This window comes from Manis pentadactyla, chromosome 15 (genome assembly GCF_030020395.1).
Source record: "Manis pentadactyla isolate mManPen7 chromosome 15, mManPen7.hap1, whole genome shotgun sequence".
In the NCBI taxonomy this organism is placed as follows: Eukaryota; Metazoa; Chordata; class Mammalia; order Pholidota; family Manidae; genus Manis; species Manis pentadactyla.
In genome coordinates, this window is record NC_080033.1 from 20,855,337 (window position 1) to 20,882,714 (window position 27,378).

The 27,378-nt window shown below is 37.7% G+C and overlaps 1 protein-coding gene across 1 annotated transcript in view; it reads left to right on the forward strand.

Moving 5' to 3' along the window:
• The first annotated feature begins 361 nt into the window (after positions 1-361).
• LOC130680969 (epithelial discoidin domain-containing receptor 1-like) overlaps positions 362-27,378 on the forward strand; it is a 99,789-nt gene continuing 72,772 nt past the window's right edge. Inside the window, 2 exon segments of the mRNA XM_057492860.1 lie at positions 362-374; positions 831-1,163. Of these exon segments, the coding sequence (XP_057348843.1) occupies positions 362-374; positions 831-1,163 (346 nt within the window).

The window sequence follows — 27,378 nt, forward strand, 5'->3', positions numbered from 1 at the left end:
TCGTGATTTTTCCGTTCTCATTTCTGATTCTGTTCATTTGTGTTGATTCTCTTTTTCTCTTAATAAGTTTGGCTAGAGGCTTATCTATTTTGTTTATTTTCTCAAAGAACCAGCTCTTGGTTTCATTGATTTTTGCTATTGTTTTATTCTTCTCAGTTTTGTTTATTTCTTCCTTGATCTTTATTATGTGCTCCTTCTGCTGACTTTAGGCCTCATTTGTTCTTCTTTTTTTTTTCACAGTCATTATCATTAGTTTATTACCTTTTCTTTATACCTTTCCATATTTATTCCTTCATTACGCAGGTATTTATTAAGCATTTACTGTGTTCCAGGCCTTGTGCTAGGAGTTCACAATCCAGCAATGTACAAGACAGGTTAAGTAACGCCTAGAGGCGATCTTAAATAATGACACAAATAATTGGAATTGTCTTAAGGGCCTAAGTTTTTACACAGCAGAAGTCAAACACACAAACACAAAGGCCAAGCAATTTCCGATAAATAAATTTTAAGTTTATGCATGGAGTCTCATACAAACAATGTGATCAATTAGTAGTAATTTTGGAAAGGACTCCAATACTGGAACTAGCAGACAGTAGACGAGAATTTAAGGTGGGGTGGCAGAGGAAGGAGTTAGCAGCCCCTTCTCGAATTACCCACTGGGGGGGCGCCCCGTTGGCGGGTAGGCGCTAGCTAGGCCTGCCACGCGTTGGATCCCACGCCAGTGTTGGCTGGCTGGGACGCCGCGGACTCAGCTCCAGCGCTCGGCTGGAGTCCAGACGTGCGTGGCAGCTGCAGGAGCCGGGACGGCCACCCGGTAGCGGCCACGTGAGCGCCCGCCCTGCCGCAGCCCCGCCCCCGCCGCCGGCTCCAGCCCAGCCCAGCTCCGCTCCGTTGCGTCCCGGACCCAACGCCTGCACGCCCTGCGCTGCTGCTGCTCCAGCTCGCTGACGGGCGCCAGCTCTCGCTTCCCTGGCACGCACTACAACGCCCCGGAATCGTTCCAGCGTCCCCGCGCACCCCCCGCGCTGTGCTTGCCGCTCCCCGGCACCCTCGGGGGACCCGCCCGCTCTGCACCCTGGAGCACCGGGCCGCGAGCGTCTGCCGACTTCTCTGGATCCTCGCGGCCGTGGGCGGCGTCTGCAACGCTTGTCCGTCCGTGGGAGGTAGGTGCGGGCCTCGGTTGGCCAGCTGGCGGGGCCAGGATCGTGCGCTGCAGGCCTGCGCGTCCCCCGTGTGCTGGGTCTGGGGCTTGGATGTGGGGCCGGAGGCAACGCGGAAATAGTGTGGGAGACGCTGCTTCTCTGGTTTAAACTCTTCGGGGCTCAATTGTGGTTTTTGTGAAATGGGGGAAGTCGTGTTGATGAACGGCAGTGTCGGTCAGGAAAACACTTGGCACGCAGTGGACTGGGAGAGTCAGTTTGGGGGCCTCGGCCTGGGGCGCCTCGGGGGCCCGCAGAGCGTGGGGGCGGCATTGCCTGATTGTCCCCTGCAGGGCCTGGAGCCGCACCCCCTCTCCGGGCCCCTAAACAAGAGGTCCGAATTCTCGGAAACTCGAGGACAGTGTAGACACGCCCTTGTTTCATTGTCGGCTGCGGGAGTCGGGGTGTTGGCAGGCTCGGTTGACAAGTGCGCCAAGCGGCCGGCATTAATGTGCGGCGCGGTGGCGGGGGCGTCTGTTCCTGTTTTGTTTGTTTGTTTGTTCATGTGTTTTGTTTTTTAGATTCCACATGTAAGTGAAATCATATGGTATTTGTCTTTGTCCGGCCTGCTTCATTTAGCATAATACCCTCTAGTTCGATCATGTCACAGATGGCATGTTTTCTTTCTTTTTTATGCCTGAGTAATATTGCTTTTTACAAATTGGTACCACTATTGTGTTTCTGAGTTTCAAAAGTAACATGTTAAGTAATTTATTTATATGCATTATTATTTTGAGGAATCATATGACTTCGAATTTTTTTTAAATTTGAATATTTCAACTTTAAAAAATGTAAAAAGAAAAAAAGGGAATTGAATTAATTTTTGTGACTCTGTAACAAAAGATCTATGCTTGGGAAAACAAGACCAGAAAGTCAATAGAACAAAAAGCCCAGCCCAGCCTAAGTAATGCTACTGAAAAGTTTTAGTTGAAGGCTGTGGTAACCAACCTGTTCTTTGATTACAACTAATAAGGAGTTTTTAAAAGACAGAATTGCCTGGACTTCATCTTAACCTTTTGAATTAGTATCCCTGTGGAAATGTCTGGTAATCTGTATTTTTAGAAAGTTTCCAAGGGGCTTGTAGTTCATGGTTTTGCATTGGAGACCTGTCCTCTAAAGAATACAGTACAGCATCTGTTCATTTCTTGAGAATGCTCGGACTTGTAGAGTTTCCTTAGTACAGCTAAAACTTAACATGTCCTTCCCTTTTATTAAGGATGGCTGTAAGAAATAGCAATATATAGAGCATTTCTGAATATTTTGCAATATTATTGTTAAGGAGAATATCGAGTGATATGTATAAGCCTGATACATGGAATGAAGATTCATGTGCTTCAGATATTTTTTTGAACCTAACTTGAAAGGTGAAGGTCAGTGTGAATGAAGGCCATCACACTTAGAGTTCTGACATTTTTATTTCAAATTTCCCATGAATTTATGTGTGTGATAACATTGTTAATTTTTTATATATGACTATTTTAAATACATCAAAATCTTTGTACTCCTGCTTTTCCCTTCATTTACAAAAATATATTAGAGACCAGAAAAACCAATGTGGTCTGAACCCTCTCAACCTTGAATGATCCTAGCTAATAAATATCTTTAAAATTTTAAGAGAAAGTTTAAAAGAGAGCATAATGCTGATCCAAGTTTAAAAACTGGTAACAACAGGGACTCAGCTTATGTTTTCTTTCTCCCTGATTTATACCACTGACCCAGCAAACAAACGGTCTACAGGGCAGAGATTCCGCGAGATCAGGGAACCATGGGGTGGATATGCATCTGCTTGTGGCCTGCTTTGCTCTCCCTGAAGTTCAGTGGTCACCTGTGTTGAGTGAGCAGTTCAGTCCGAGGCCAGGGATGTGTGCCTTCTATATACTGAGCGTAAGGGGGAGGCTACTGGCATGCAGGGCTCCAATTTTGAGTGGCCGCTGTGCCATAGTTGCGTACTTCTGAGCTCTATGTTGCTTCAGAGCTGGGCCCAGAATGGTTCTGATGAAGCCTACCCAAGGAGGTGACTCATCATGCCATCATGTTGCCTTGTCTCTTGGCTTCTCGATCTTCACTGTTTGGGTGTTTGATCTCTGTGTGTATGTGTCCACGACAGCAGACACTTAGACTTGTTCATCAGTGACTCTCCAGTGCCTTCAACCAGGCTTGGCTCAGAATAAGTGCTCAAAAATTATTGTTTACATAAAGGAATGAATGCAGGAGCTTCTCTGAATTGTAAAACTAAATAAACTGAAAATTTCTAACAGTTTTTTTGTTGTTTCATTTAAAAAGCCTCTTCAGGTAGACAGTTTATTGAAACATATCAACCTATTTATTTTCTGAAAAGGAAGCTGTACCGAGACATGTTCCTTAGTTATTTTTTGCATTTACCTCTTGCTAGTCAATCAGTGATCTTCACTGTGTATAGAACGTTATACTGAGCACTTGGAGTAATAAAATATTTAGCAGACATAGCTTATAAGGAAAATTTAAAGCCATTTAGTTAACTTCATATTTCCTGGGGGAAGTAAATTTTATAAAATGTTAGAATCTTTATAAAAATAAACTACCATACAAGTGTATATTTATAGATATTATATAGGGAGATAATTATTTCCCTAAAGTTTGAAACTGGTTAAAAATTATAATTACCCAAATCATAAGAGAATAAATAATTTTCAGTGTGAAAAATTTAATACAATGCAAAAAACAAATGCAAGGCAAACCAGGAAAGTTCCTCTTTCATCCCACCTCCTTTTTACTCATCACTTAACCTGATGCAACCACAGAAACACAGTTAACAGCTTGGAAGCATTTCATCCATTACATTTCCTAGGCACTTACATTTCCACATACATGGTGATAGTGCACATCTTTTTTCACCCAGCAGTTTGCCTTGGAGATCTTTCAAAGTTAGTACAAAATAGATTTATACCATTCTGTAAGGCTAAGTTATTTGGCATTAACAATTCATTTGGTTGAACTAGTTTCACATTATGTAGATAGGCATATATGAACAATGTTTGGTGTTTTTCTAAGCTAATTTATTTTTCAATATTTCTTCATATTTTACCTTACTGGCAAGTGCTGAGATGACCTTATTTTGAGAATATTTAGCTTTTGAGATACAAGGTGATATAAAATTTGCTTTATCTGTATTAAATGTCTTTAAATAGCAAGTGACACTTTTTAATTTATTCCCAATTTCTTAAGCTTCAAAATGAACAATAGATCCTGTTTTTCCAATGAAACAGCAGAGTGAGCCTTACGTGCTGACTCATTTCTCTTTCCTCGTTTTGTACGCGTCTACCGCTCTGTGTCTCGTGCTATTTGCAAATTGAATATTGGACAAGGGCTAAAAAGGAAAGTAGTCCTTAGGTGATCACTGACATATTTACTGGAATTCTGTAAGACTCCCAAGGTTAATTGTTAAGAGAATTTTTGTTGTTGTTGTTTGTCACTTGATTCTTTCGCCATGTCCCATTCAGCTAGTTGTTTGTTGTTTTACTAGAAAATTGAACATTTAGAATTTGGACTGTGTATGTCTTTAAAGATACGCTTTTGTGTCCAGGAAACTTCTGCTTCAACAATACATTGCTGCAGTATGTGTTCAGATCAAAAAACTCAATCAAAATTTGTAATTTCTTAAAGTATATAACAAATCTAACAAAGAATGACAGTCATGCTCTTTGGCTCTGAAATAGAGTTTTCTACTCTAAAAGTACATAAGCTGGGTGTTAACCGCCAGAGAACAAAAATATACTGAGCGCTGCTATTCCAAGCGAGAGGTTGGATCAGGAAGGTCACCCATCATAGTAACACAAGGGAAGGGAATGATGAACTCTCATTTACAAAACACAAGCTTCACAATCCCACTAATCTAGATTTAGATCCAGGCTAGAAAGTATTTTATGTGAAGAAATTATTAAATTTGCCCATTAGCCTGCTTTTGATTCATAATAAGTTTCTTTAGCAGAAATGTCCTAAGAGTGAGAAAGGGATTCCTGCTCTGCCCCAGAGAGCACAGCAGCGATTAATTCCACCACCTGGAGCAAAAGAACTCAGAGCAGAAGATTGGCCTTCAACGTGACAATCCCAATTGAGAAAAACAGTTTCTCCAAATGTTCTTTAATGTATTCTTGTTTCTCATACTATATAAATTTTCTAGTCCCCATATTGTTCAAGCTTATGTGCTACCTATATTCTCTTTTATATCTAGGGTACTTTTTAACTCTTAACAAATATCAACTGGAGCCCTTCCCCTTGTTTCTAATTTACTATTACTTCATCTATTAGAAAGGGTACCTTTTAGTGATTTTGTGGTTCTATGTAAGTTTTATGTTAAGTAGCTTACTTCTGAAAGAAGAATATATATTTATAAGAACTACTCTCCTAGTCACTGAACAAAAGTTAATTTTTTATATGATTGTTTCATTTCTAACTTTAGATAGACTGTAATACTGGGAATTTAGTTTATTAGTTGTGAACAAAAACTAGAGATTATTTTGAGTGTCTCTGTATGGATGGGTGGTAGGAATCAAGAAAAGTTTCAAAAATTATTCTAGTTTTAGGTGGTGTTTAAGTCACTTGCAAACCAGCTTGTGTCCTCAGCAGTATAATAAAATTACCCTTTCTGAGATTACTGGTAAAAATTATAAGTTAAAAGCCAAAGATCATTTTTTGGTCTTCAAGCCCTTTTTCAACTTCTTTGACTTTACCGTCACATGTGCAGCCCCTCTGGTGTCTGTTTCCTACATTAACCATGATATGTGTGGTCACAAGTGACTAAAGACCCAATTCAAACTTGCTTTAGCAAAAAGAGAATATTTTGGCTCATGGAACTGGGAAGGATAGGGATATGCCCACTCTTGGGTCAAACTGAATTCCTAAACTGACAGAGTTCTTGTCGTTTCCCCATCCCTCCTGTCAGCCTCCTTTTATTTATTCCAGGCTCTTTCTTTCCTAATACAAAGGGATGCTCTCCATTGGGCAGAGAGTAAGGCTGTTCGCAGCTTGAGTCATTGAAGTTTGTGAATCTTGGGGAAAGATCATTTCTCTTTTCCAGTAACTTGCTATGAATTTCTGGGAAGGACTCTCCTCAGGACCAGCTCTGGCTACCGTGATGGCCGGGGCCAAGGCTCATGTCCGCCCCTGTGATCATAAGGCAGTTCACACTGACCAAAAGCCCCAACAGAACGCTGTGGAGTTGGGGCAGGAGAGGACGGTCCCTAAAGGATTCACCAGGGAGAAGATGGGGAGGGGTTGAGGAGACATTTCATTGCCCCCACATCCCCTTTAGCATCTCTGATTTCTTTTTTCCTAAGTACTGCATTTGTTCTCATCTTCTTTCCCCTGCCTCTCACTTAGTCATTCTCTAGCATTCTGTTCTTGTAAAGTCTACATTATTTTCCACAAATAGTTCATCTTAACAAGTTTCGCCTAGTGTATCTTTGCAGAAGCATTGTAAGTTTCTATCTTTACACATCAGTACCATCACTTTCTACTTATTGAGTGCGAGCATAGATGTGAGCTGTGCATTTACCTATCCTCAGGAAGCTATATACTCTAAAAGAAATACAGACATACAGTATGTATGGTAAGGTTAATTTTTCTCTGATTTCTTAAATCCTAATAAAATTGTTATGAACCACATTTTACCTTTTTCCAGCCCCCCTGAGACTTAAGTATGGAATGGACATTCTTACTAACAGTTAGCTAAGAACTGTAATTAATAGAACTGTTTTTCACATATGAGAAACACCAAATGCATATACCTACCCAGAAACATCTAGGGCAGCTCACCTTTGAAAGAGAAACCTTTGCAGTGTATTCTACATTATGATCCTGTTCCATCTCTTCATTCCAGCATTCTACTGAATCCAGCAACTTGAGTCCTCACTACTTTTTGAAAGGGCACAGTAGACAGAAAAACAAATTAGGAAGATGATAAGTTTGATGTTGAACATTATTTTCAATTTTGAGTTTGAAAAACATCCATCCAGAAATTGAAAATTGGAGTCTAGGGTCCAGGATAGATTTCTGCTAGAGTTTGAAATATGGAACCATCTAATTAGTCAAATTCTCCCAAAGTTTTGCTGTGTGAATAAGCAAATAACTTAATTTCTCAGCATCCTGGTGCCCCTATCTTCCAAGTGGGCGGAGAATATATAACTATAAGGATTTTTGTGAGGATTATTAATTTCTGTAGGAAAACTTTGTTGCCCAATGCATATTAACTAGATAACCAGTGTTCTCAGTATCTTCATTGCCTTTACAGTTTGCTGGGTCTGTGTCAGCCTGATGGGAGTAAATGAAGTTGTCACAGAGTCTGATAGGAAGGGCTGCCGCGTGAGGCTCCCTTGATGACCGCATTCACTGGCTGTTGATCACTCTGTACCTCTCTTCTCATCTCCCTGGACTTTATTCTTTGTGATCCATTCCATCACTTTTATATCTTCAATCCCTCCACTGGTTAATACTGCCAAAGCATATCACTGGTATGATTTTGTTACTAATAGTATTGTGCATCACTTACATTTACTAAGTAACCACCCAGTGAGAAAATTGAGTCAGTCCTATTGAGTAGCTGACCCACGGTGCACAGAGTAAGTGACACAGTCAGAACTGGAACCAAGACAGTCTGAAGTAAAATCCCTCAGGCTTCACCACTTCCTCAAACTTCTCTTTATAGGGGAAATAGTTGTACTAACTCCTCTTTGTTCAAGTTCTGCCCATCTGATAATTATTCCCAATCTCAGATCTTCAGGAAAACATTTACTGAACCCAGTGGCCATTGATGGTCTTCTCTAAACCTCAGTGTTCACACACATCTTGCCCAAGAAGGTATGATTCAGAAAAGAGTGCTGCATATGATACTGTGATTGGTGAGAATAGTAGGATTGTCAGAGTTTGGGAAGGTGGAGAGAAAGAAAAGAATCTGTTTGCAGAGAGATGACGTGAGCCCGAGAACCACTCAGGAATGAGCGTAGACGGTCAGAGCAATGGGGAGGCCCCTCCTGGGATAGAGAAGAGTGAGGTAAAGATGAATAAGGAGAGTGAGCACAGAGGCTTAATGACAGATTGAAAGCTTTGAACTTGACCTTACAGGAAGTGGCTGAACAGAAAATTTTAGAAATGAGGCTAATAAAAATTCAAGGTTACAAGAAGACTTAATCTGTGACTGGTATCTGTAATATATTGAAAGACAGAAAAACCAGACTAGGAAAACTACTAGAGAAGCTGGGGTAGCTATCCGCATGTAGGACATACGCAGGCCGAGTGAGTGGAGGGTGACGGTGCTGGGAAGCGCGCGCAGGAAGCCGCGCTGACTCACAGAGCACCTGCAGGAAGGCGCGAAGGAGCCTGGGGAGTCCCAGTGTAAAGTCAGGGTAAGTGGGGAATAGACCAAACCACACGCACTGAGGCTGGGCAGATCTTTGCCCTGCTTGGAATTATTCTTCTTTTTAGTTGGAGTCAACAGCTAAGGAGCTTTGTATTATTATGTCCCTCCTGCCTTAGCTTCTTACTGAGATGTGGATCTACTTAGTAATAAGAATTGTGACTTTGTCAGTTTTTGAACTGATACCATCCTTGCCCGGAATCCTTTTTGACGACAGACTTACTATGAGGTGATCTTGGAATTACTTTACTTTGCATTCCTCCAGCCCTCACTGCTCCTCCTTGGCTGTTCAGTGAGGGAAAAGAAAATGGGGAGAAAGAATTGTGAAGTTGCACGAATTATACGATTTCACTTATTTTCAGATGTTTCATCCAGTAAAATAAGCTCTGTGTTCAGGATGCCACCCTAACTTGGGAAAGCAGGAGCCCTACTTTGATTTAGAACATCTCCCCCACTGCCCCAGGCAGAAGTAGTTGATTCTCCTTATTTTCTTGTATTATTTATTAAAGTGTGGCTTTTACCTCATCCTGTCTGGGTTCGGTACACGGCGGCAGCAACTACCACTGGATTTTAAGTCCTCAGGGGCAGTGTTTGCACTTGGGAGCCAGATTTTCAAGGTGGTGTTACCATTTTTTTTTTTTAAGAAGAAAATGGAGAAAAGGAGGAAAATGAGAAAAAGGGCTTGGTTGTAGGGAGATGTCATTGGTATAAGTATACATAGAAACAAGAAGAGAAGGCTTGAATAATAGAGGTGCACATGTTTATACATCCGACACACACATACACTCACGGTGCTGGCTATTAAAAGCCTGACAAATTATTTACTATTCAAGTTTCATTTAAAAAGTGTGTCAGTACATCCGTGGTGTTGACCAAGAGCAGTAAGACTCCCTTTTTGTTGCTCCTTTGCTAGTAGTAGACATAAGCAGATTCCTCCTTGACAGCCTGGTGTCTTTCCATAGAATGAAGCTGATTGTGCCGTGATAAATCACTTCCTGTAGGGTTGATGACTGAGCCAAGAGGGAATGACAATAAGGTTGGAGATGAATTATTGGGGGATGAAACAGTGCTCTTTCTTAGCCACCCAGTTCCATTTGTGGATGTTTCTGAGACACCTCAATGTTTTCTTTGTATATAGATTTTATTTTGCATAGTTTCTCTCTCTTGTGACCCCTTATGAGCCCTTATGGTTAGTAACCACAATTAAGTAACTTAGTGCAGAATCATATCTTATTTATTTTGAAATTTCTTGTATCTAGCTTAATCCCCAGAATATAGCAGGTAGCTTTATGTATTTAATAAATTGAATTTAATGAATGAAAGCTTTCTATATTAAATGTTTTATGATGTACATATATTTAATTTATGTCCTATCAAAAGTTTATTTTCTGTTTCTTTTTCCTTTTTATTGTTTTTGATCAACATTTACTGACTGAGCACATTCATCCAATCCTGAAGTAAGTTTTAGGAAATCTTAAAAAATGCCTGAAAGAAATACAAGGAAACGTGGTTCCTACTCTCAAGAAACAAACTCTATTGTCACATAATGTCAACTCTACTCAATTCTTATTTGCCTACTGGGTGTCTACTTTCAAAGGCTATTTATCTAGATCTAGTTTTTCAGAATTTTATTCTCTATAAAGAGCAGAAACTTAACTATTTTTGTAGGAATTGAACTATTTGCCTCCACCCTTCATTTCTGCTTTCATTCTTCATTCATTTACTTCTATTAAAAAAAAAGAAATTAAATGAAATCTTAAGTGCTAAGATGACAAGTGAAATGATGAAAATTCAGAGGAAGCAATGGAGTGTGTGACAGTCCGTAATACCTAGCTAAGGTGTGAATTAGTTAATCTAGTTAAGGTGAGAATATTTATTTTATGGGTCTATATTGCCTCCATGCCTCAAATTGTATAATGGCTTGAAAGAAAAATTGAGGTTATCTATTTTGTCATCGTTTAATAAATACTCCATAGCATTTAAGATGGTACTACTATATGAATTTTACCACTGAAAAGAACTTAGGAGCTAACTGATTCTGGTCAGGTAGTTTAACAGATGAGGGTACACTGGCACGGGTCCCAGTGACGGGCTTGCAAGGTAAAGGCAGAACTTTGGACAGAACCCCATATCCATACTCATCCAATCCAAGGATCTTTGTCATACACTATGTTTCTGGAAAGTACCGTGTAATTTATTTTACTATTCCATTTCATATACCACATATATCTTTATTGTCATAGTAATTCTAACACTACTTGTATATATAAGGCTTTGTCCACATTAACACTAGATGAGGTTACCAAAAGGAACAGCATTTCAAGGTGTTCATCTCTTTAGAAAGTATTCAGAGTGCCTATAAGGGCCAGGCACCTTGCAAGATGCAGGAAATACCTTAGCTGTAAGATAGACTTGCCTCTTCCCTCTAGGAGTTGAATGGCTTTTGCAGTGTTTCTCAAACTGTTTTTTAAAACTCTCCATTTCCATGGAAGCGCATCATGGATTAGGCCAAACACAGAAGTTTCCACAAACCAATAAAAAATTTTAAAATAACCTGTTCCCTGATACTATCTATACTGCACATGGTGCTGGGGAGTACTTCACTTGAACAAAGAATTCTAAACCTACTCCAGTGGAATCAACTAGCTTATAGAAAAGAGAATAAACTATAGTTCACATAAAAAAAGACTATATCTACATATATCCATAATAGTAGACACTATTTTTTTATTGAAGGGTAGTTGACACACAGTATTACATTACATTAGTTTCAGGTGTACAACACAGTGATTCAACATTTATATACATGATAATTCTAGGTACCAGCTATCACCATACCAAGTTGTTACAATATTTTGACTATATTCCTTATGCTATACATTACATTCCGGTTACTTATTTATTTTACAATTGGAAGTCTGTTTATATATATATATATATATTTTTTGTGAGGGCATCTCTCATATTTATTGATCAAATAGTTGTTAACAACAATAAATTTCTGTATAGGGGGGTCAATACTCAATGCACAATCATTAATCCACCCCAAGCCTAATTTTCATCAGTCTCCAATCTTCTGATGCATAACGAACAAGTTCTTACATGGAGTACAAATTCTTACATAGTGAATAAGTTACATGGTGAACAGAGTAGACACTATTTTTTTTTAATGTGTCCCTATTTTCTCTGTTTTTCTTATTGAAGTATAATTGACATATATTAGTTTCAGGTGTACAACATGGCTCAGTATTTGTGTATATTGCTAAGTGATCACCACAATAATTCTAGTTACTATCCATCACCATATACAATATTTTTCTTGTGATGAGAACTTTTAAGATCTATCCTTAGCAACTTTCAAATATGCAATACAGTATTATAAACTATAGTCACCATGCTGTATATTTATATTTCCATGACTTAATAATTAGAAGTTTGTACCTTTTGATCCCCTTCACTTATCTCACCTACGCCTGATACCCACCCATGTCAGTCACCAATCCGTTCTCTGTATCTGAATTGGGTTTTTTGTTTGTTTATTTTGCTTTTTAGATTCCACATGTAGGTGAGATCATACTCTATGTGTCACCCATTCCCAGTATGACTTATTTCACTTAGCATAATACTGGCAAGGTCCATCCATGTTGTGCAATGAGAGGATTTCCTTTTTTCATGGCTAAATAATACTCATCTGTGCATGTGTATCACACTTTCTTTATCCATTCCTCCGTCAGTGGACACTTAGGTTGTTTCCATATCTTAGCTATTATAAATAATGCTGTAATCAACCTGAAGGTGTATATATATGTTTGAATTCCATTTTTGTTTTTTTGGATAAATACTGGAAGTGGAACTGCTGGATTGTATGATAGCTCTATTTTCAATTTTTTGAGCAACCTCCATACTGTTTTAAATAATGGCTGTTACCAATTACATTTCCACCAAGAGTGCACAAGGTTTCTTTTTTCTCTGCATCCTTTATTATTTTCTTGTCTTTTTGGAAATAGCCAGTCTAACAAGTGTGAGGGGATACCTCACGGTGGTTTTGCTTTGCATTTGCCTGGTGATAGTGATGTTGAGCACATTCTCGTGGACCTGATGGCCATTTGTATATCTTTGGAAAAATGTCTATTTAGATCTTCTGCCTATTTTTTAGTTAGATCATTTGTTTTTTGCTATTGAATTGAATGAGTTTTTATATATTTTGCATATTAGTCTCTAATCAGTTATAACTTGCAAATATTTTCCCCCATTTGGCAGGTTGTTTTTTCAATTTGCTGATGTTCCCTTTTTGGGCAGAAGCTTTTTAGTTTAATGTCTCATTTTTTATTTTTATTTTTGCTTTTATTGTCAAATCCAAAAAATTATCACCAGATGGATGTCAAAGAGCTTATCCACTAGGAACTTTGTTCTAGGAGGTTTATGGTTTTAAATCTAACATTAATCTTTAATCGTTTTGAGTTAATTTTTCCGCATGGCATTAGATAGTGGTAGTTTCATTCTTTTGCACGTGGCTGTCCAGTTTTCCCGCAACCATTTACTGAAGAGTCTGTCTTTTCTCCCTCGTATATTCTTGGCTTCCTTGTCATAAATTAATTGACTGCATATGTGTGGGGTTATTTCTGGGCTATTTTCCATCGAATGGCTTGTCTGTTTTTATGCTAACACAATCCCATTTTGATTATTATAGCTTTGCAGTATAGTTTAAAATCAAAGCCTGTGATGCCTCCAGCTTTGTTCTTCTTAAGTTTGCTTGCTTTGGGTCTTTGGGGTCTTTTGTTGTTCCATACAAATTTTAGGATTCTTTGCTCTACTTCTGTGAAAAATGCCATCAGCAGTTTGATAGGGATTGTGTTGAATTGGTAGTTTGGTTAGAGCACAATGGACTTTTTAACTACTAATTCTCCCAATCCCTAAGCAGAGAATATCTTTCCATTTACTTAAGTTTGCAAACATCAGTATCATATAGTTTTCAGTATACTGTTTTTTCACCTTCTTGGTTAATTTATATATAGGTGTTTTATTCTTTCTGATGGAGTTGTAAATGGAATTGTTTTCTTAATTTCTTTTTCTAATAGATCATTATTAGTCTATGGAAATGCACCTGATGTTTTTATATGTAGATTTTTGTATCCCTGGAAATTTACTGAATTTATTGATTAGTTCTAACCACTTTTTGGTGGAGTCTTCAGGATTGTCTACATATAATCTGTTATCTGCAAATTGTGGCCCTTTTACTTATTCCTTTCTGGTTTTTGAGGCCTTTTCTTTTTTTTTTTCTTGTCTGATTTCTTGAGCTGGGACTTCTAATACTATGTTGAGTCAAGGTGGAGAGAGTCGGTATCCTTGTTAATTTCTGTCTCTACTTTTAATATTCATTCTGATGTATATTTTTGATCATTTTGATTCTAATCTGATCATCTTGTTGAAAGAAAAGCTACTTCCCTATAAGTGTAAACTTTTACACTTAAGAGAATGCTTTCCTGTGAATGTTGTGACAGTTTTGTTGTGCAGTTGATTCAGTTATTTATATTTGCTTAAATAAACATTTGCCACTAGGCATTTTCTATTAATAATAAAAGTGCCTATTCCTGAACACAGGGGTTATAGGCTGAAGCAACATTACCTAGATGATGAAGTGACTGGTACACTGTATAAACAGTTGGAATCTCCTGAGTAAATGTCTCAGATACCGTGTTCATGTTAGCACACTTACTGAACTTAGATCTGTCCCTTTGTTTTTGTGCTATTCTGAAATTTGATTTAATTGTGCTAATGGGTCATAAAATGCTCTAGTTTTCTAGAGTTCTTGAATTTCTCAGCTATGTAAAGTCATGCAACTTGGATGTACACTATCCAAGGTGTCAAAATTACACAGAAACTCACATATTTTACTGCTTTTAATTTCTCAACAACCAGTTGATCTTCAAAGATGATTCACCAGGAAACCAGAGGGTATGTTGGGTTTGTTCACATTATGAGATTAGGTCATTTCTGGATTCTTTTAGCTAAATGAAAAAATAACTATAATGCCATGTGATTTGTTAAATGGCTATAAATTTAATTTCATATACATCTTGCAGAATTAGGAGACTTTGAGAATTTATCCAAACTTCTGCATCTATTACAAGGCCTTTAAAAATAAGAGCTATGCAATGAGCACGATGAAAATATGTTCATTACAACTGAAGATGCTAATTCTTTTACCTGTTTAGGCTGCATTCTTCGGGGTATATCAGCAGGAAGGACCTTGTTTATTTAAAAAAACCCTTTTAAACTTGGTCATGTAGTCCTCTGGAAACATGGCTTTTCTATTAATTTCTACTACAAAATTTAGAAATAGCATTTAATGAACGGTAGACTAGTAAGTAATGGGGTTAAGTAAATAGCTTCTGAATATTATAACTATATTTTTCTAAAGATTTTGCTATGCATTCAGTATGATGAACTCATATAATGAAGATGTATTCTGTCAATATGCATTCACAGCATACATGGATAATGGTTCCAAAGAAACTGTTTTAAGATATGCTCTGAATATGTATGAAGAACAATAGACACAGGTTATGGGTTCAACAAATAGTAAGGGCCCAAAAGCAGAAGAAATGGCTTTATTAATCCTTATTCACTGAAAATACTTAAGAAACAAAAAAGAAACACACCATGTTATAAGTCTATATATACACCACAATTTTAGCAAGTCTTTATGAGCCCATTGATACTGCACAGTAATGTATTTTGTTACAGGATATTAGCTAGTCCATAAACATAGAGAATGGTTTAGATTATTAATGTAACTTACATTTTAATAAGATAAAATATTTAGAAGATTTTTGCACCAGTGATCTGTTGATCAAATCACAGGCTCGGTGGATTGCTTCTCTTTTGTGGGAACTCCTAAGAGACTCCTAATCCCACAGATGACAACTATCAGTTTTGGAGAAAATACATAAAACAATTACCTGAAGGCTATGGATAAAGACAACGAAAAAAGGGTGAGGAATTTTGGAAGGGAGTCAATACTTGAATGAAGGAAATGACGTGGTTTGAGTTACCAGTTTTTGCAAGTTTTGGACTAAAGACAAAACACTGAGGTCCAGTAGAAAACTTGTGGTCTTTCTGGTTTAACAAATCAGAAGACAACTCAAGGCATTACTGCTGTAGGAAGATGACAAGTAACCCTGAAAATTAAAGAACCAGAGAAGGAGGAGCCCAAGCTCTGTGGATAAATTCTATACAAGTCTCTAAATCATGCATAAGGACCAAAAAAAAAAAAATTAACTGTGATTTGAGATGCAGTGGGTGAGGCAGACTTTTCAGTTTGAAAATCAAATCGAGTTAATTACCTGTCAAGTCAGAAATACCAACACTCTTCAAAGGAATAAAAAAGAAACCAGAGTCTCCACAACATAACACTCAACACTATCCAGGACACAATCCAAAATTACTGTTACACAAAGAACCAGGAAAACGTGACGCATTCTCAAAGAAACAGGTAATCATCAGAGGCTATAATCATTTCATTGCTAACAAATTATCACAAATTTAGCCGCATAAACTACATAGATTTATTATTTTGCAGTTCCCTTGGGGCAGGATATCAGGCTCAGCCTGGGGAAATCCTGTGCTCAAGCACTAAAAGGGTCCAGTCAAGGTGTCTTCTGGGCTGAGCTCTCACATGGAGGCTCTGCTAGGGAAGAATTTGCTTCCCAACTCACTCATGTTGTTGGCAGAGTTCATTTCTTCATATGACTAAGGACCCAGCATGTTAATGGTTGTCAACAGGAGGCCATCTTCAGATATTAATGCCTTCCAATAGTTCCTAGAGGCAACCTGCCATTCCTTGACACATGGGATTATCCACTGTGGCTTCTTACTTCATCAAGAATTGATCAAATTAAAAGAAAAATAGATAATAACTCTACAATCACAGTAGAGTATTAGGTCTGGGATTTGAGTGTACTCTACAAGACAATAAATTAGCTAATTTCTGTTTCATAGATGTTAGCTGAAAATACAAGACTTGTGAGTCAGAAAAAGAGTTTATTTTTCACCACAAGCATAAATATCAACATCCTTGCATCAGTTCCCCTTGGTGCTGAGTACCCTGAGGGGAATCAGACAGGTGTGCAGTGCAGGTGAGGAATCTACTGTTTTTATAACAAGCAGTGTGCCATATCCCTGGGGTTTGTGGGGTGGTATGTCCTCTCTTAAGGTCACCAGTGACATTAAAAGCTCTAAGAAATGGCTCAGATAAAAAGAAGTCAGAGTCCTACAGTCCTGGCACACCTAGCAAAATATGCATGAATATAAGGTCCAGTGAAAACTGTATCTCACAAAAAAATAGTAACACCACACTCAGCAATTGATACAAAAACTAGACAAAATATCAGTAAACACATAGAAGATCTGAAAAATACCATAAAAGTAATTTCACCCAATTGATATTTGCAGAACACTATACATAAATATAGTGATTATGGTCTGTTTATGAAAATAGACCATATACAGGGCAGCTAAATAAGTCTCAATATATTTGAAAGAATATAAATTTCTGACCAGAACAAAATGAAGTTAGAAATTTATAACAAGATTCCAGGGAAGCTGTTAACATCTGGAAAATAATAATACACTGTGAAATAATTTGCAGATCATAGGGAATTGTAAGGGAAAGTAGAAAAAAATTTTTGATAATATTAAAAATACAATGTATCAGAGTTGTTGGTAAAGAGCTCTAAAGCAGTGCTAAGAGGGAAATTTATAGCTTTTAGTTTTTATGTGCAAAAGGAGGAAAGTTCTAAATCAATAATCCACCTTAGGAGCCAGAAAAAGTAGAGCAAATTAAACCCAACGTACATAGAAAAATTTGAGTAGAATTGAATGGGAACCGACAAAGAATAGGGGCATTTTTAAAGCCAAAACTGATTAGTTGAAGTGATCAACAAAATTGATAAGTTCCTAGCTTGCAGGTCAAGCAAAGGATGAGAGCTAGGAGAGGGAGAAAGCGAAATCAAGAATAAATGGTGCATTTCCTCTCCTATATATGTTAAAAGGAAAAAAAAAGGATATTAAGAATGACTTTTGCCAAAAAATTGCTTTAAATATAATTTACCAAAATTAAAACAAAAATGGAACAGCAATCTGCAACTTCGGTAAGGGCAAAGATTTCTTAGAAAGGGACAGGCAGTATTATACTTCAATACAATCACTAAATAAAATACAGGCTTGAGGACTAGATTCACGACATTGTATTTGTTTTGTAACAATAGGGCTTTAGAGTCTTCAAGTGTGTGCGTGAGGAAAACACCAGAGAACGTCCCAGTAATGTTATGAGGCTTAAACATGTGGTAAATACTTCAACTATGGCAGGAAGCCTGGGACACGGCTCCCAGCGCTCTCTGTCTCGTGGGATTCACCCCCTCCTTTAATCTACTCCCCTTTAATGTGGTCTGCATCTACCGACTTGCTTCTAACCGATAGAATATGTTTTTGTTTTTGGTCTGGGTTTTGTATTTGTTTGCAGTTTGCTCTGGTAGCTTAGCAGTGTCACTGGGAACTGTCCCCCTGTGCTTTACCTCTTTCTCTTTATTGACTGTCTGTGAGGGGGACTGTTGCCCAGCATGTTCAACGACTCCTTTAACAATGGGCATTCGCATTATTTCTAGTTCTCGTCAACAAACACAGTGTCGGACACAAGCAACATTGTACACGTATCCTCACCCACTGGGGATATCTCCATGAAATAGATTCCCAGGAGTTGCGGTGGGTAGAAAGGTATATGTAATTTTTATTTTAATTAAAGTTGCCAGGTTACTTTTCAAAAAGAAATATTTTCTCCTATTACCACCAGCATTGTCATTGCAGAGCCCCCTGCAACAATGTATATTGTTCCTCATCTACTGTCAAATATATATACATATATATATGTATGTGTGTGTGTATATTATATGCATGGGTGTATATATAAAACATGTATATGGTATGTATATACATAAAATATGTTTTACTTACATATAGGTATTCTAGATTTTCTGTCTTGGTAAGAAGTTTCCATGGTAGATAGAGTTTCACCTGTAGATTATATATGTAATTGCCTAGTTTCCCTCTAGGATTTAGATTTTTATTTTTTACACTTAAATCCTTTTATCATATATATTATTTCTGGACCTGTTTCACCAATCTCTTGCTTTATTCCTCTCTCAATACCATATTGATTTGGCTACTGTGACTGTGTAGAGAGTTGTGATGACTGGTAAGGCAAGTCTTCCGCAGCGTTCTTTTATATCAGCTGTTTGAGGACGGGCATGCAGTTAGTCTCAGGTATTTATTCTTCCATATTAATTTTGAGATATTTTACCCCCAAATAAAGAGGAAACCAAAAATTGCAACCAGAATTCGAATTGGAATAATATTAAATGTAAAATTACATTTGAGACAAATAACATTTTATATTAAAACGTCTCATTTTGGAATGTAGGCTATCTTCCCATTCAGATCTTTTTTTATGAGATTTTATACTTTTCTTTATATAGGGCATGTGTCTTTTTAAATTTATTTCTGGAGACTTCATAATCTTTGTCAATATTGGGCAAAGCATATGATTTCATTTCCATTTCCAGTTTCTTATTGTCTATTTAGAGAATAGTACTGAATTTTAAAAACATACTTATTTTATATCCACCACATTACTATAATAGTAGTTACTGTTTTTACTAGTGCCATAATTCTAGGGATACAACGTAACTGCCACAAAAAGCTTTACCATCCCCACTGATGACCTCACCATGTTTATACTGATCATGCTTCATTTGTACTATATTTGCTAGGTTCCAGACAATATTAAATAATAGATAATAACATTATTTAATATATTTTATTAAATTGGCTTTAGTGTTAGCTAGAATAATGTTTGTTCTTGATTTCTTTAAAGACTATTGCATTTAAGCAGTTTCCTCAATTCCTTTGACTTAGTGCTTTTATTGGTGATGACTTGAGTTTTATCAAATGCTTTATTTGGCATTTTTCTCTTTAAATTATTTGACATATTTTATTAAGTTGACATTTCTCAATGTGGAATCATCCTTGCATTACAGGAATAAATATTTATTCCATATCCCATATTCCAAATGTTTATCATGCCTTATTCATTTGCTACATGCTAGATTCTATTTGGTATTGTTTTATTTTAAATTTGAATGTGTTATAAGGTTGATCTGTACTATTATTTATGTTGTTTATCAAGTTTGGACTTACTGTTACTTCAGTTTTTGCACAATAAATGGAGGACTTTTACAAGTTTTCCTTCAGTCTATAATGGTGTATTTGACATTTAATTTGTGTACTCTTTGAAAGTTAGATGGGAGTCAGTAATAAACCAGTGTAATCCCAGTGCCTTTTTCAATGGTAGATCTTAAATCATTTTTCAAGTTTCTCCAGTGGTAACTGGAATGATTGGTTTGTCCACATGTGATCATTTTGGTAGTTCATATTTTTTCTCAAATATTTTACAAACCTAGAGGAATTAAATTGCATGGAATTTTATGTTCTAGCCTCATAATTCTTTTTTGGGGGGAGTGGGTCCACCACCGGTTGTATTTTGTTTTCTCTCAGCTGTATTGAGGTATAGTTGGCATAAAATTGTAAGATATTTGCAGTGTACATTGTGTGATTTAGTGTATGTGCACACTGTGAAAGGATCCCCCCATCTAGTTAATTAACATCCATCACCTCAAATATTTACCTTTTTTTTGGGTGTGGGGAACATTTAAGTTTTACTCTCAGCAAATTTCAATGGTGTTATCAACTGTAGTCACCATGTTTTACATTAGGTCCTCAGACCTTATTCATCTTAGAGCTGAAAGTTTGTCCCCTTTTACCAGCCTCTCCCTATTTCTCCCATTGCCCAGCTCTTGGCCACCACTTTTCTACTCTTTCTCTGAGTTCAACTTTTTATTTTGTTTAAGATTTCATATATAAGTGACAGCATGTAGTGTTTGTTTTTCTCTGGCATATTGCACTTAGCGTAGTGACCTTAAGATCCATCTGTGTTGTCACAAATGGCAGGATTTCCTTCTGTGTATATATGTAAGATCACATCTTTACCCATTATCTATTCATGAACATTTAGGTTGTTTCCGTCTCCTGGCTGTCGTGAAGAATGCTGCAGCGAGTATGGGGGTGCAGAATCTCTTTATAGCCTATGATCATTTCCTTTGGATCTGTGCTCAGAAGCGGGATTGCTGAATCACACGGTGGTTCTACTCATGATTCTTGCAGTGTCTCCTCTACAGGTCTTTCTTACTCTTTTCTAATTCTTAATTTCTGTGTGTGTGTGTGTATGTGTGTGTGTGTGTATGTGTCTAATTTATTCTTAATCAAGACCACATTGGGTTTGATAGATTTTTTTCAAAGATTCATCATTGGATTGTTTATCATTTCTTTCTTTTAAAAAGTTATTAGACTTAAACAAATCTGGAATTAATAGACTATCTGATAGTTTTAAATATTTGTATTCTTTTAAGTTTCTTTATATGAATATTATTTTCATATTTTTCATCTTTTTTAATTTGAATAAAGGCATTTAAGCTTACACCTTTATCTCAGAGGATAGCTTTTCCTGTCTTTTCTAAGTTTAGATTCAAATTATTCTCCATTTCTTTGTACTCCAGTGAATTTGTATCTCACTTTTGATTTTTCTTTTATCTAATGATTTTCTAAGAGTATGTTTCTTAATTTTAAGGTAGTTTGGATATTTTTGATCATTGATTACTTCTTAAATGTACATAAATTAATTACATGTCTATATACTAGGAAATTTGAAATTTTAAATCCCATGTAAAACAGCATCAAAAAAACATAAAGTTGTTGGTAGACAATTTTCTATTCATCTCTCCCATTTCTGCATATCTTAGCAGCATAGGCACTGCCTTTGTTCTGAAATATCTTTTCAAGGGTGCCTGTGTTGGAAAAAACACCAGAAGACAGATAGTGTCTCTTGCTACAGAGCAAAGGGCAGGCTTACTTACTGCTTGTTATAAAATTTTTAGGCCTCTAAGTTTGTGTAGTTATCACATGACCTTTCTTGCATCATCCTACGGGAACTGCATTTGGAGAAGCTGTACAAATTCTGATACTCTGGCAGGTGCTGTTGCTGTGAGCTATAAACTATCTTTAGTTTGTGATCCAGGAGTCTCCTGTCTTCTGCCAGCATGCACATAACTGTGGTAAGCTAAATTGTTAGCTTGCAAATAGAGTAAAATTTCAGAAACTCATAATTCATGAGAAAAATACTTGGGGATAAAGCTAACAAAATGTGCAATACCTTTACATTCAAATTACAGAAATCACTGGTATTAAAAAAGACAACTAAATGGAGAGATACATTACTATTGGTTGAGAGATTCACTATTGTTATGTTATCCATTCTTCCTGTATTAATATTATAGATTCAGTGCAATCCTTTTCAAAATTCTAGCAGGATATTTTGAAGAGATAGACAATATTCATAAATTTATGTGGAAATTCAGATGATTTAAAAGTCACACCAATTTCTAAGAAGAACACTGTTGGAAGACTTGTACCTTATGATTTCTAGACCTATGATAAACTATAGCTACAGGTATTGATAATGTGAGGAAAACCAATTGATGGAATAGCATAGAATGTCCAGAAATACACCTACATGTTTATGGTCATTTGATTTTCAACAAAACTGGAAAACGTATTGAATGTGGAAAGAAAAGTCTTTTCAACAAACTGTGTTATATATGAAAATGAAAAATTTTGAATCAAGACCCCTCTCTCACTTCATACACAAGGAATACAATTTGAGAACAATGTAGACCTAAATTTAAAACTCAGTCATAATGCTTTTCAAAGAAAACAATCGAAGACTATCTTTTTAACTTCAAAGTAGGCAAAAATGTCTTGAACAGGCCACAATACCATAGCACAAACCGTAACACTTAAAAAATATATATTTTAAAATTCAGCCTTTTAGGTCATCAAAAGACTCCATTAAAAATATGAATGGGCAAGCTACTGGGAAAAAATATTCATAGTGCATTTATCTAACAAGGGGCTTGTATCCAGAACATACACACACACACACACACATACATACATACACATATATAATATATATATTAAATATATATGTATATATACACAAATGACAAAAATTCAAGGAACTCAATATAAAAATGGTCAAGATATATGAATGGTTTATAAACAATGAAAAAACCCACAACCTCATTAGTTATCAGAGAAGTTCAAATTTATACCACAGGGAGATACCACTTTTACCTACTACAATGGCTAGTTTTCTTTTTCAATTACAGGATAAAATGTTACAAAGGATATCAAACAAGTAGACCTCTTCTATATTGCTAATGGTATAACTTCTTTGAAGAAACCTTCGGCAGTTTTTCAAAAGTTAGCTATATGCTTGGCCAAAAATCCTACTTCCAGGTATTTGCCCAAATAAAAACATGCACACGCAAAATTTGTACTCAAATGTTCATAGATTTATTAGGAATATGCAAAACTTCAAATACCCTAAATACCCATCAGCAGGTAAATGAATAAACAAATAATGGATAAACAAATCCACATAAATGAAATAGCAATACAAAGAATAAAGTACTGATACATGCACCAATGTGGATGAATATAAATATGATAATGTTATGCTAATTAATATAGACACAATAGAATGCACAATGTTTAAATCCATTGTTATAAAATATAGCTTGAGACAAAACGAATTCATATTGATAGAAATAGATACTTGTTGGTAGGGGGTTGCAGTCAGGGAGGAGGAAGGCAAGAAGAAACTTCCTGGGGTGATGGAACATTGTATAGCTTGTTTTGGGTGGTGATTAGTGATTATGTATATATATATAAATTTATAACTGAATATTGCATTATATATTAATATCTCAATTTTTTAAATATGGGAATATATGGTGCTTTGGTGAGGCAGAGGAATTCACTTATTTTACGCATAGGTATGATAGAAAAACTCAGACACAAAATTTACTTTTTGGCTGAAGGACAATTCCTGTGTTTATTTGGCTTGAGAAGCAAGGGAACAACGATCCTCTGCTCCTGGAATATCAACTTAGTACTAAGTTGATATCAGCTGAGTACTAAGGTGGTTGTCAAAGATGAAACACTCTCTTTATAGTTCTGAACGGTGTTCTACTGTACTCTGGATTTAGAAAGAAGAAGTGCTAAATGATTGTATTAGTTTTCTATTGCTGCATTACCAATAACTCCCAAAGCTTTGTGAGTGATTTGAAATAAATGGCCATCTATTATCTCTATTATGTCTGCCGGTAATGAATCTAGGCGAGGCTTAGTTTAGCTGGGTTCTCTGCTTCAGGGCCTCTCACAGGCTGAAATCAAGGTGTTATCTAACACTGTGGTTTCCTGTGAAGGCCCAACTGGGGAAGGATCTGCTTCCAAGCTCACTTGTGTGGTTTTTGGCAGGGTTCAGTTCTTTGAGGGCTGTTGGCAGAAGGTCACCCTCAGTTCCTTGTCTTAGGGCAGAGAGAGAAAGAGTGAGTGAGAACCAGCAAGACAGAGACAGAAAGCAAGCACTAGCAAGATGGAATTCTCAGGCTTTTGTAGCACAGTCATGGACGTTATATACCATCATTTTTGCCGTATCCTGCTCATTGCACACAAGTCACTCGATCTAGCCAACTCAAGGAAAAGGACTACACAGGAGGTGAGAAACACTGAAGGTCATCCTAGAATGCTGCCTGCCAAGATATTTACTGATTTGTCTAGTACAGGAGAAACTAGATGAAAGGTACTATTTTATGGGAAGTAGTATTTTCTGGTCTTCAGTTAGCATGAATTACTTTATTTAATAATATTGAAAAATATACATGCTAGACAGAAACTTTAACAATTTCTCAATATACATGCATAGTACATAGTTATAAGTGTATAATATAAACATCAACGGGAACAAAGCAATCTTTTAAAATTACAAATTATTAAATATGCATTACAATTTGTATAGTTAAGGACTCTAGCAAATATAGCTTACATGTTTTCAAATTTTAAAAAATGAGATACATACAATAGCATGCATGAATCTTAGTGTTTAAATATTTTCTGACATGTGTGCACTCATGTGACCATGACCCAGATCAACATATCAAGCACTCTCACTAACTTTTTCCCTTTCACCTATTTCACCCATTCTCTACCACCTTTCCCTGTGGCAACCACCAGTCTGTTCTCTGTGTCTATGTGTCTGTTTCTGTTTTGTTTCTTTGCTTTTTAGAGTCCACATGTAAGTGAAATCATATGTTATTTGTCTTTTCTGACTCATTTCACTTAGCATAATACCCTCTAGTTCCATCCATATTGTCATAAATTGCTAGAGTTCATTCTTTTTTATGGCTGAATAATATTCCATTGTACATATGTACTACGTCTTTTTTATCCATTCATCTGTCGATGGACATTTGGGTTGTTTCCATGTCTTGGTGATTGTATGGTGTGTGAGAATGTGTGAATAGCAGGCTTTCCTGCAGGCTCTTCACTTTAATATATAGTAAGGGGCAGTAATAGCTAATGTCATAGATAGCAAATTTGACACGTTTCCATTTATCTTTTGTAATGAATTATTCAAGGTTGAATTATGCTAACGTTTACTACTATAACTATTTGAATATGCCTGTAAATGTGAAAAGTCCTAAGGGCTGCCCAGAATGGGGTTCAGCACTAACTATCTGCCATGGGCCACGAACATGGCATTTCTACCCCAGTCTCGCATCCTCACCCTCCTCCGATTGCCTGGCAACCTGGCAATGGTCACAAGGGCCTGCGTGATTCTTCCTCAAAGAAAATTGGCATTTCCATTTGAACAAATATGAGCTTCACATTTGGGTATATACCTCTGTCTACCTGGTCGGAGAATACGTGATGTGCCATCTCTGTTCTCTAAATCACCCTAACACATCTGGGCATGTACAGGTTGTGGGTACAGAGTGTAGTGAAATAATGGCCAACGCGCTTCAGGCCGGATTTATGCTTCATGAGCTAAAATGGTTCTTAACTATTTATGTTGCCACATTAGGTAGCCATTCACTTTTAATGTGTTTCTAATAAGAAAACACTATGCAAAGATGTATTTCAGCAGAATTTTATAAGCCCTCTATGCAAGAGGTAATAACCAGCATCTTGGAAATAAACTGTCACTTTTACTTGCATTTTAAGCCAGATTAATACCTTCCTTTCATTTATAACTTGGTCCTAGACTGAAAGCAAAATCACTATCCATTTATTTCTTATTCAAAGGTTGGAAGAAAAAGGTACCAAACAAAATGATTTTGTATAAAAAGTTTCCAGGTTCTGGCGGCAAAGGTCTGGATTAAAGCCTCGGCCTGCTGTTCACCAGCTGTGACTCGGGATGCCGCTGAATGTTTGGCTCGGTAGTAAAACGGGATCATATTGATTCTAGAGCTGTAATGACATCTCACCCTTGTGATTCACACCCTGGACTTGTCTTGACACAGCTGTGTTCTGCTTTTAAAATCTTAAATCTACAGCATTTCAATCTCAGAACACAGCCTTTGGCCATTGGCGTTGATACTCTCTCCTGTCCTGCACACATGCTCTTTGTTGTTGAATAAACCTCTCTTGTCTCTTCTGTAGGTCTGTTCCCATGCAGTTCTAACAACTTGTCCACTCCTCTGGGGGCTCCACAATTCCTTAATTTAATGATTTGAAGACAACTTGTGCTATCTCCTTCACCCCTTGCTCTTCCAGAATATCCACCTTGGAGACCCCTTATCTAAAGTCAGTCCAGCCGTTAGCTTTCTTTTGCTGCATTTGGGCCGCACAGCACAGCCCAGGGAAGAGAGCAGCGCCTCACCCAGTGAGCAGCCCAGTGCTATGTCCCAGCCGACACTGTCTGTCCTGGCTCAGTTTCTTCTCCTGCTCCCTAGAAGAGTCACTCCAAACCTTCACTTCTTTCCCGTCCCACTACCCCTGCCTTCGCTGCTCTGCAGGTCACCTTTCCGCCTGCCTTTGAGAAAGTGGGGCCCTCGGAGAGCTCTCTGCAATGCCTCGCTCCCCCTCCACACCCCGCAGCCCCTGTTCTCGTCTCCTCCCACCCTGCCTCGGTGCGGGACTTTCCTCTCCTGTTCAAGGCTCATGCTCCTCCGTCGGCGAGGGCCCCCTCCTCCTCCTGTTTCTGGTGTCTCCCACCGTTTTCTCAGGATTGCCTCTTTCTTCTCAGCACACAGACATTTTCAAATGAGGTCTTAGCATCAGTTGCCAACTCTTTCCAGACAGAGCCAGCTTTTTCCTACTTCTTTGTCTCCACTTTGCCACCTTCCGTTGTTAACTTCCCACCGTACAGTCTGGCCTCCGTCCCTGCCTGGTGATCCCTCTTGCTCTCCAGGGCCTCGGAACCGCCAGATCCAACAGGCCTGTCCAGTCCTCGTTCCCCTGGGTCTCCCTTGGCATCTGGTTCTGACTCTGCCCTCCTTCATGAAACTCGTCACAGCCTCTGCTCTGAAACACCCTCCTTCCTTGACTTCCAGTGACATTGTGACTTTCTCTTTGCCCGCCATCTAGCTGTTTTCCCTTAGTGTCCTCTGTGAGTCCTTCTCTTTCCTGAGACCTGCTGGCCCCCTGGAGCTCAGCCCCTCCACCTGGGATGCCTGATGGCTACATCTGTCTGGATGTCTGTCTGGGCCCTGAGAACTTCGTATGTCCCAAACTGAAGTCATGTCCTTCCCCCTCCATGTTTCCCGCTGAGTA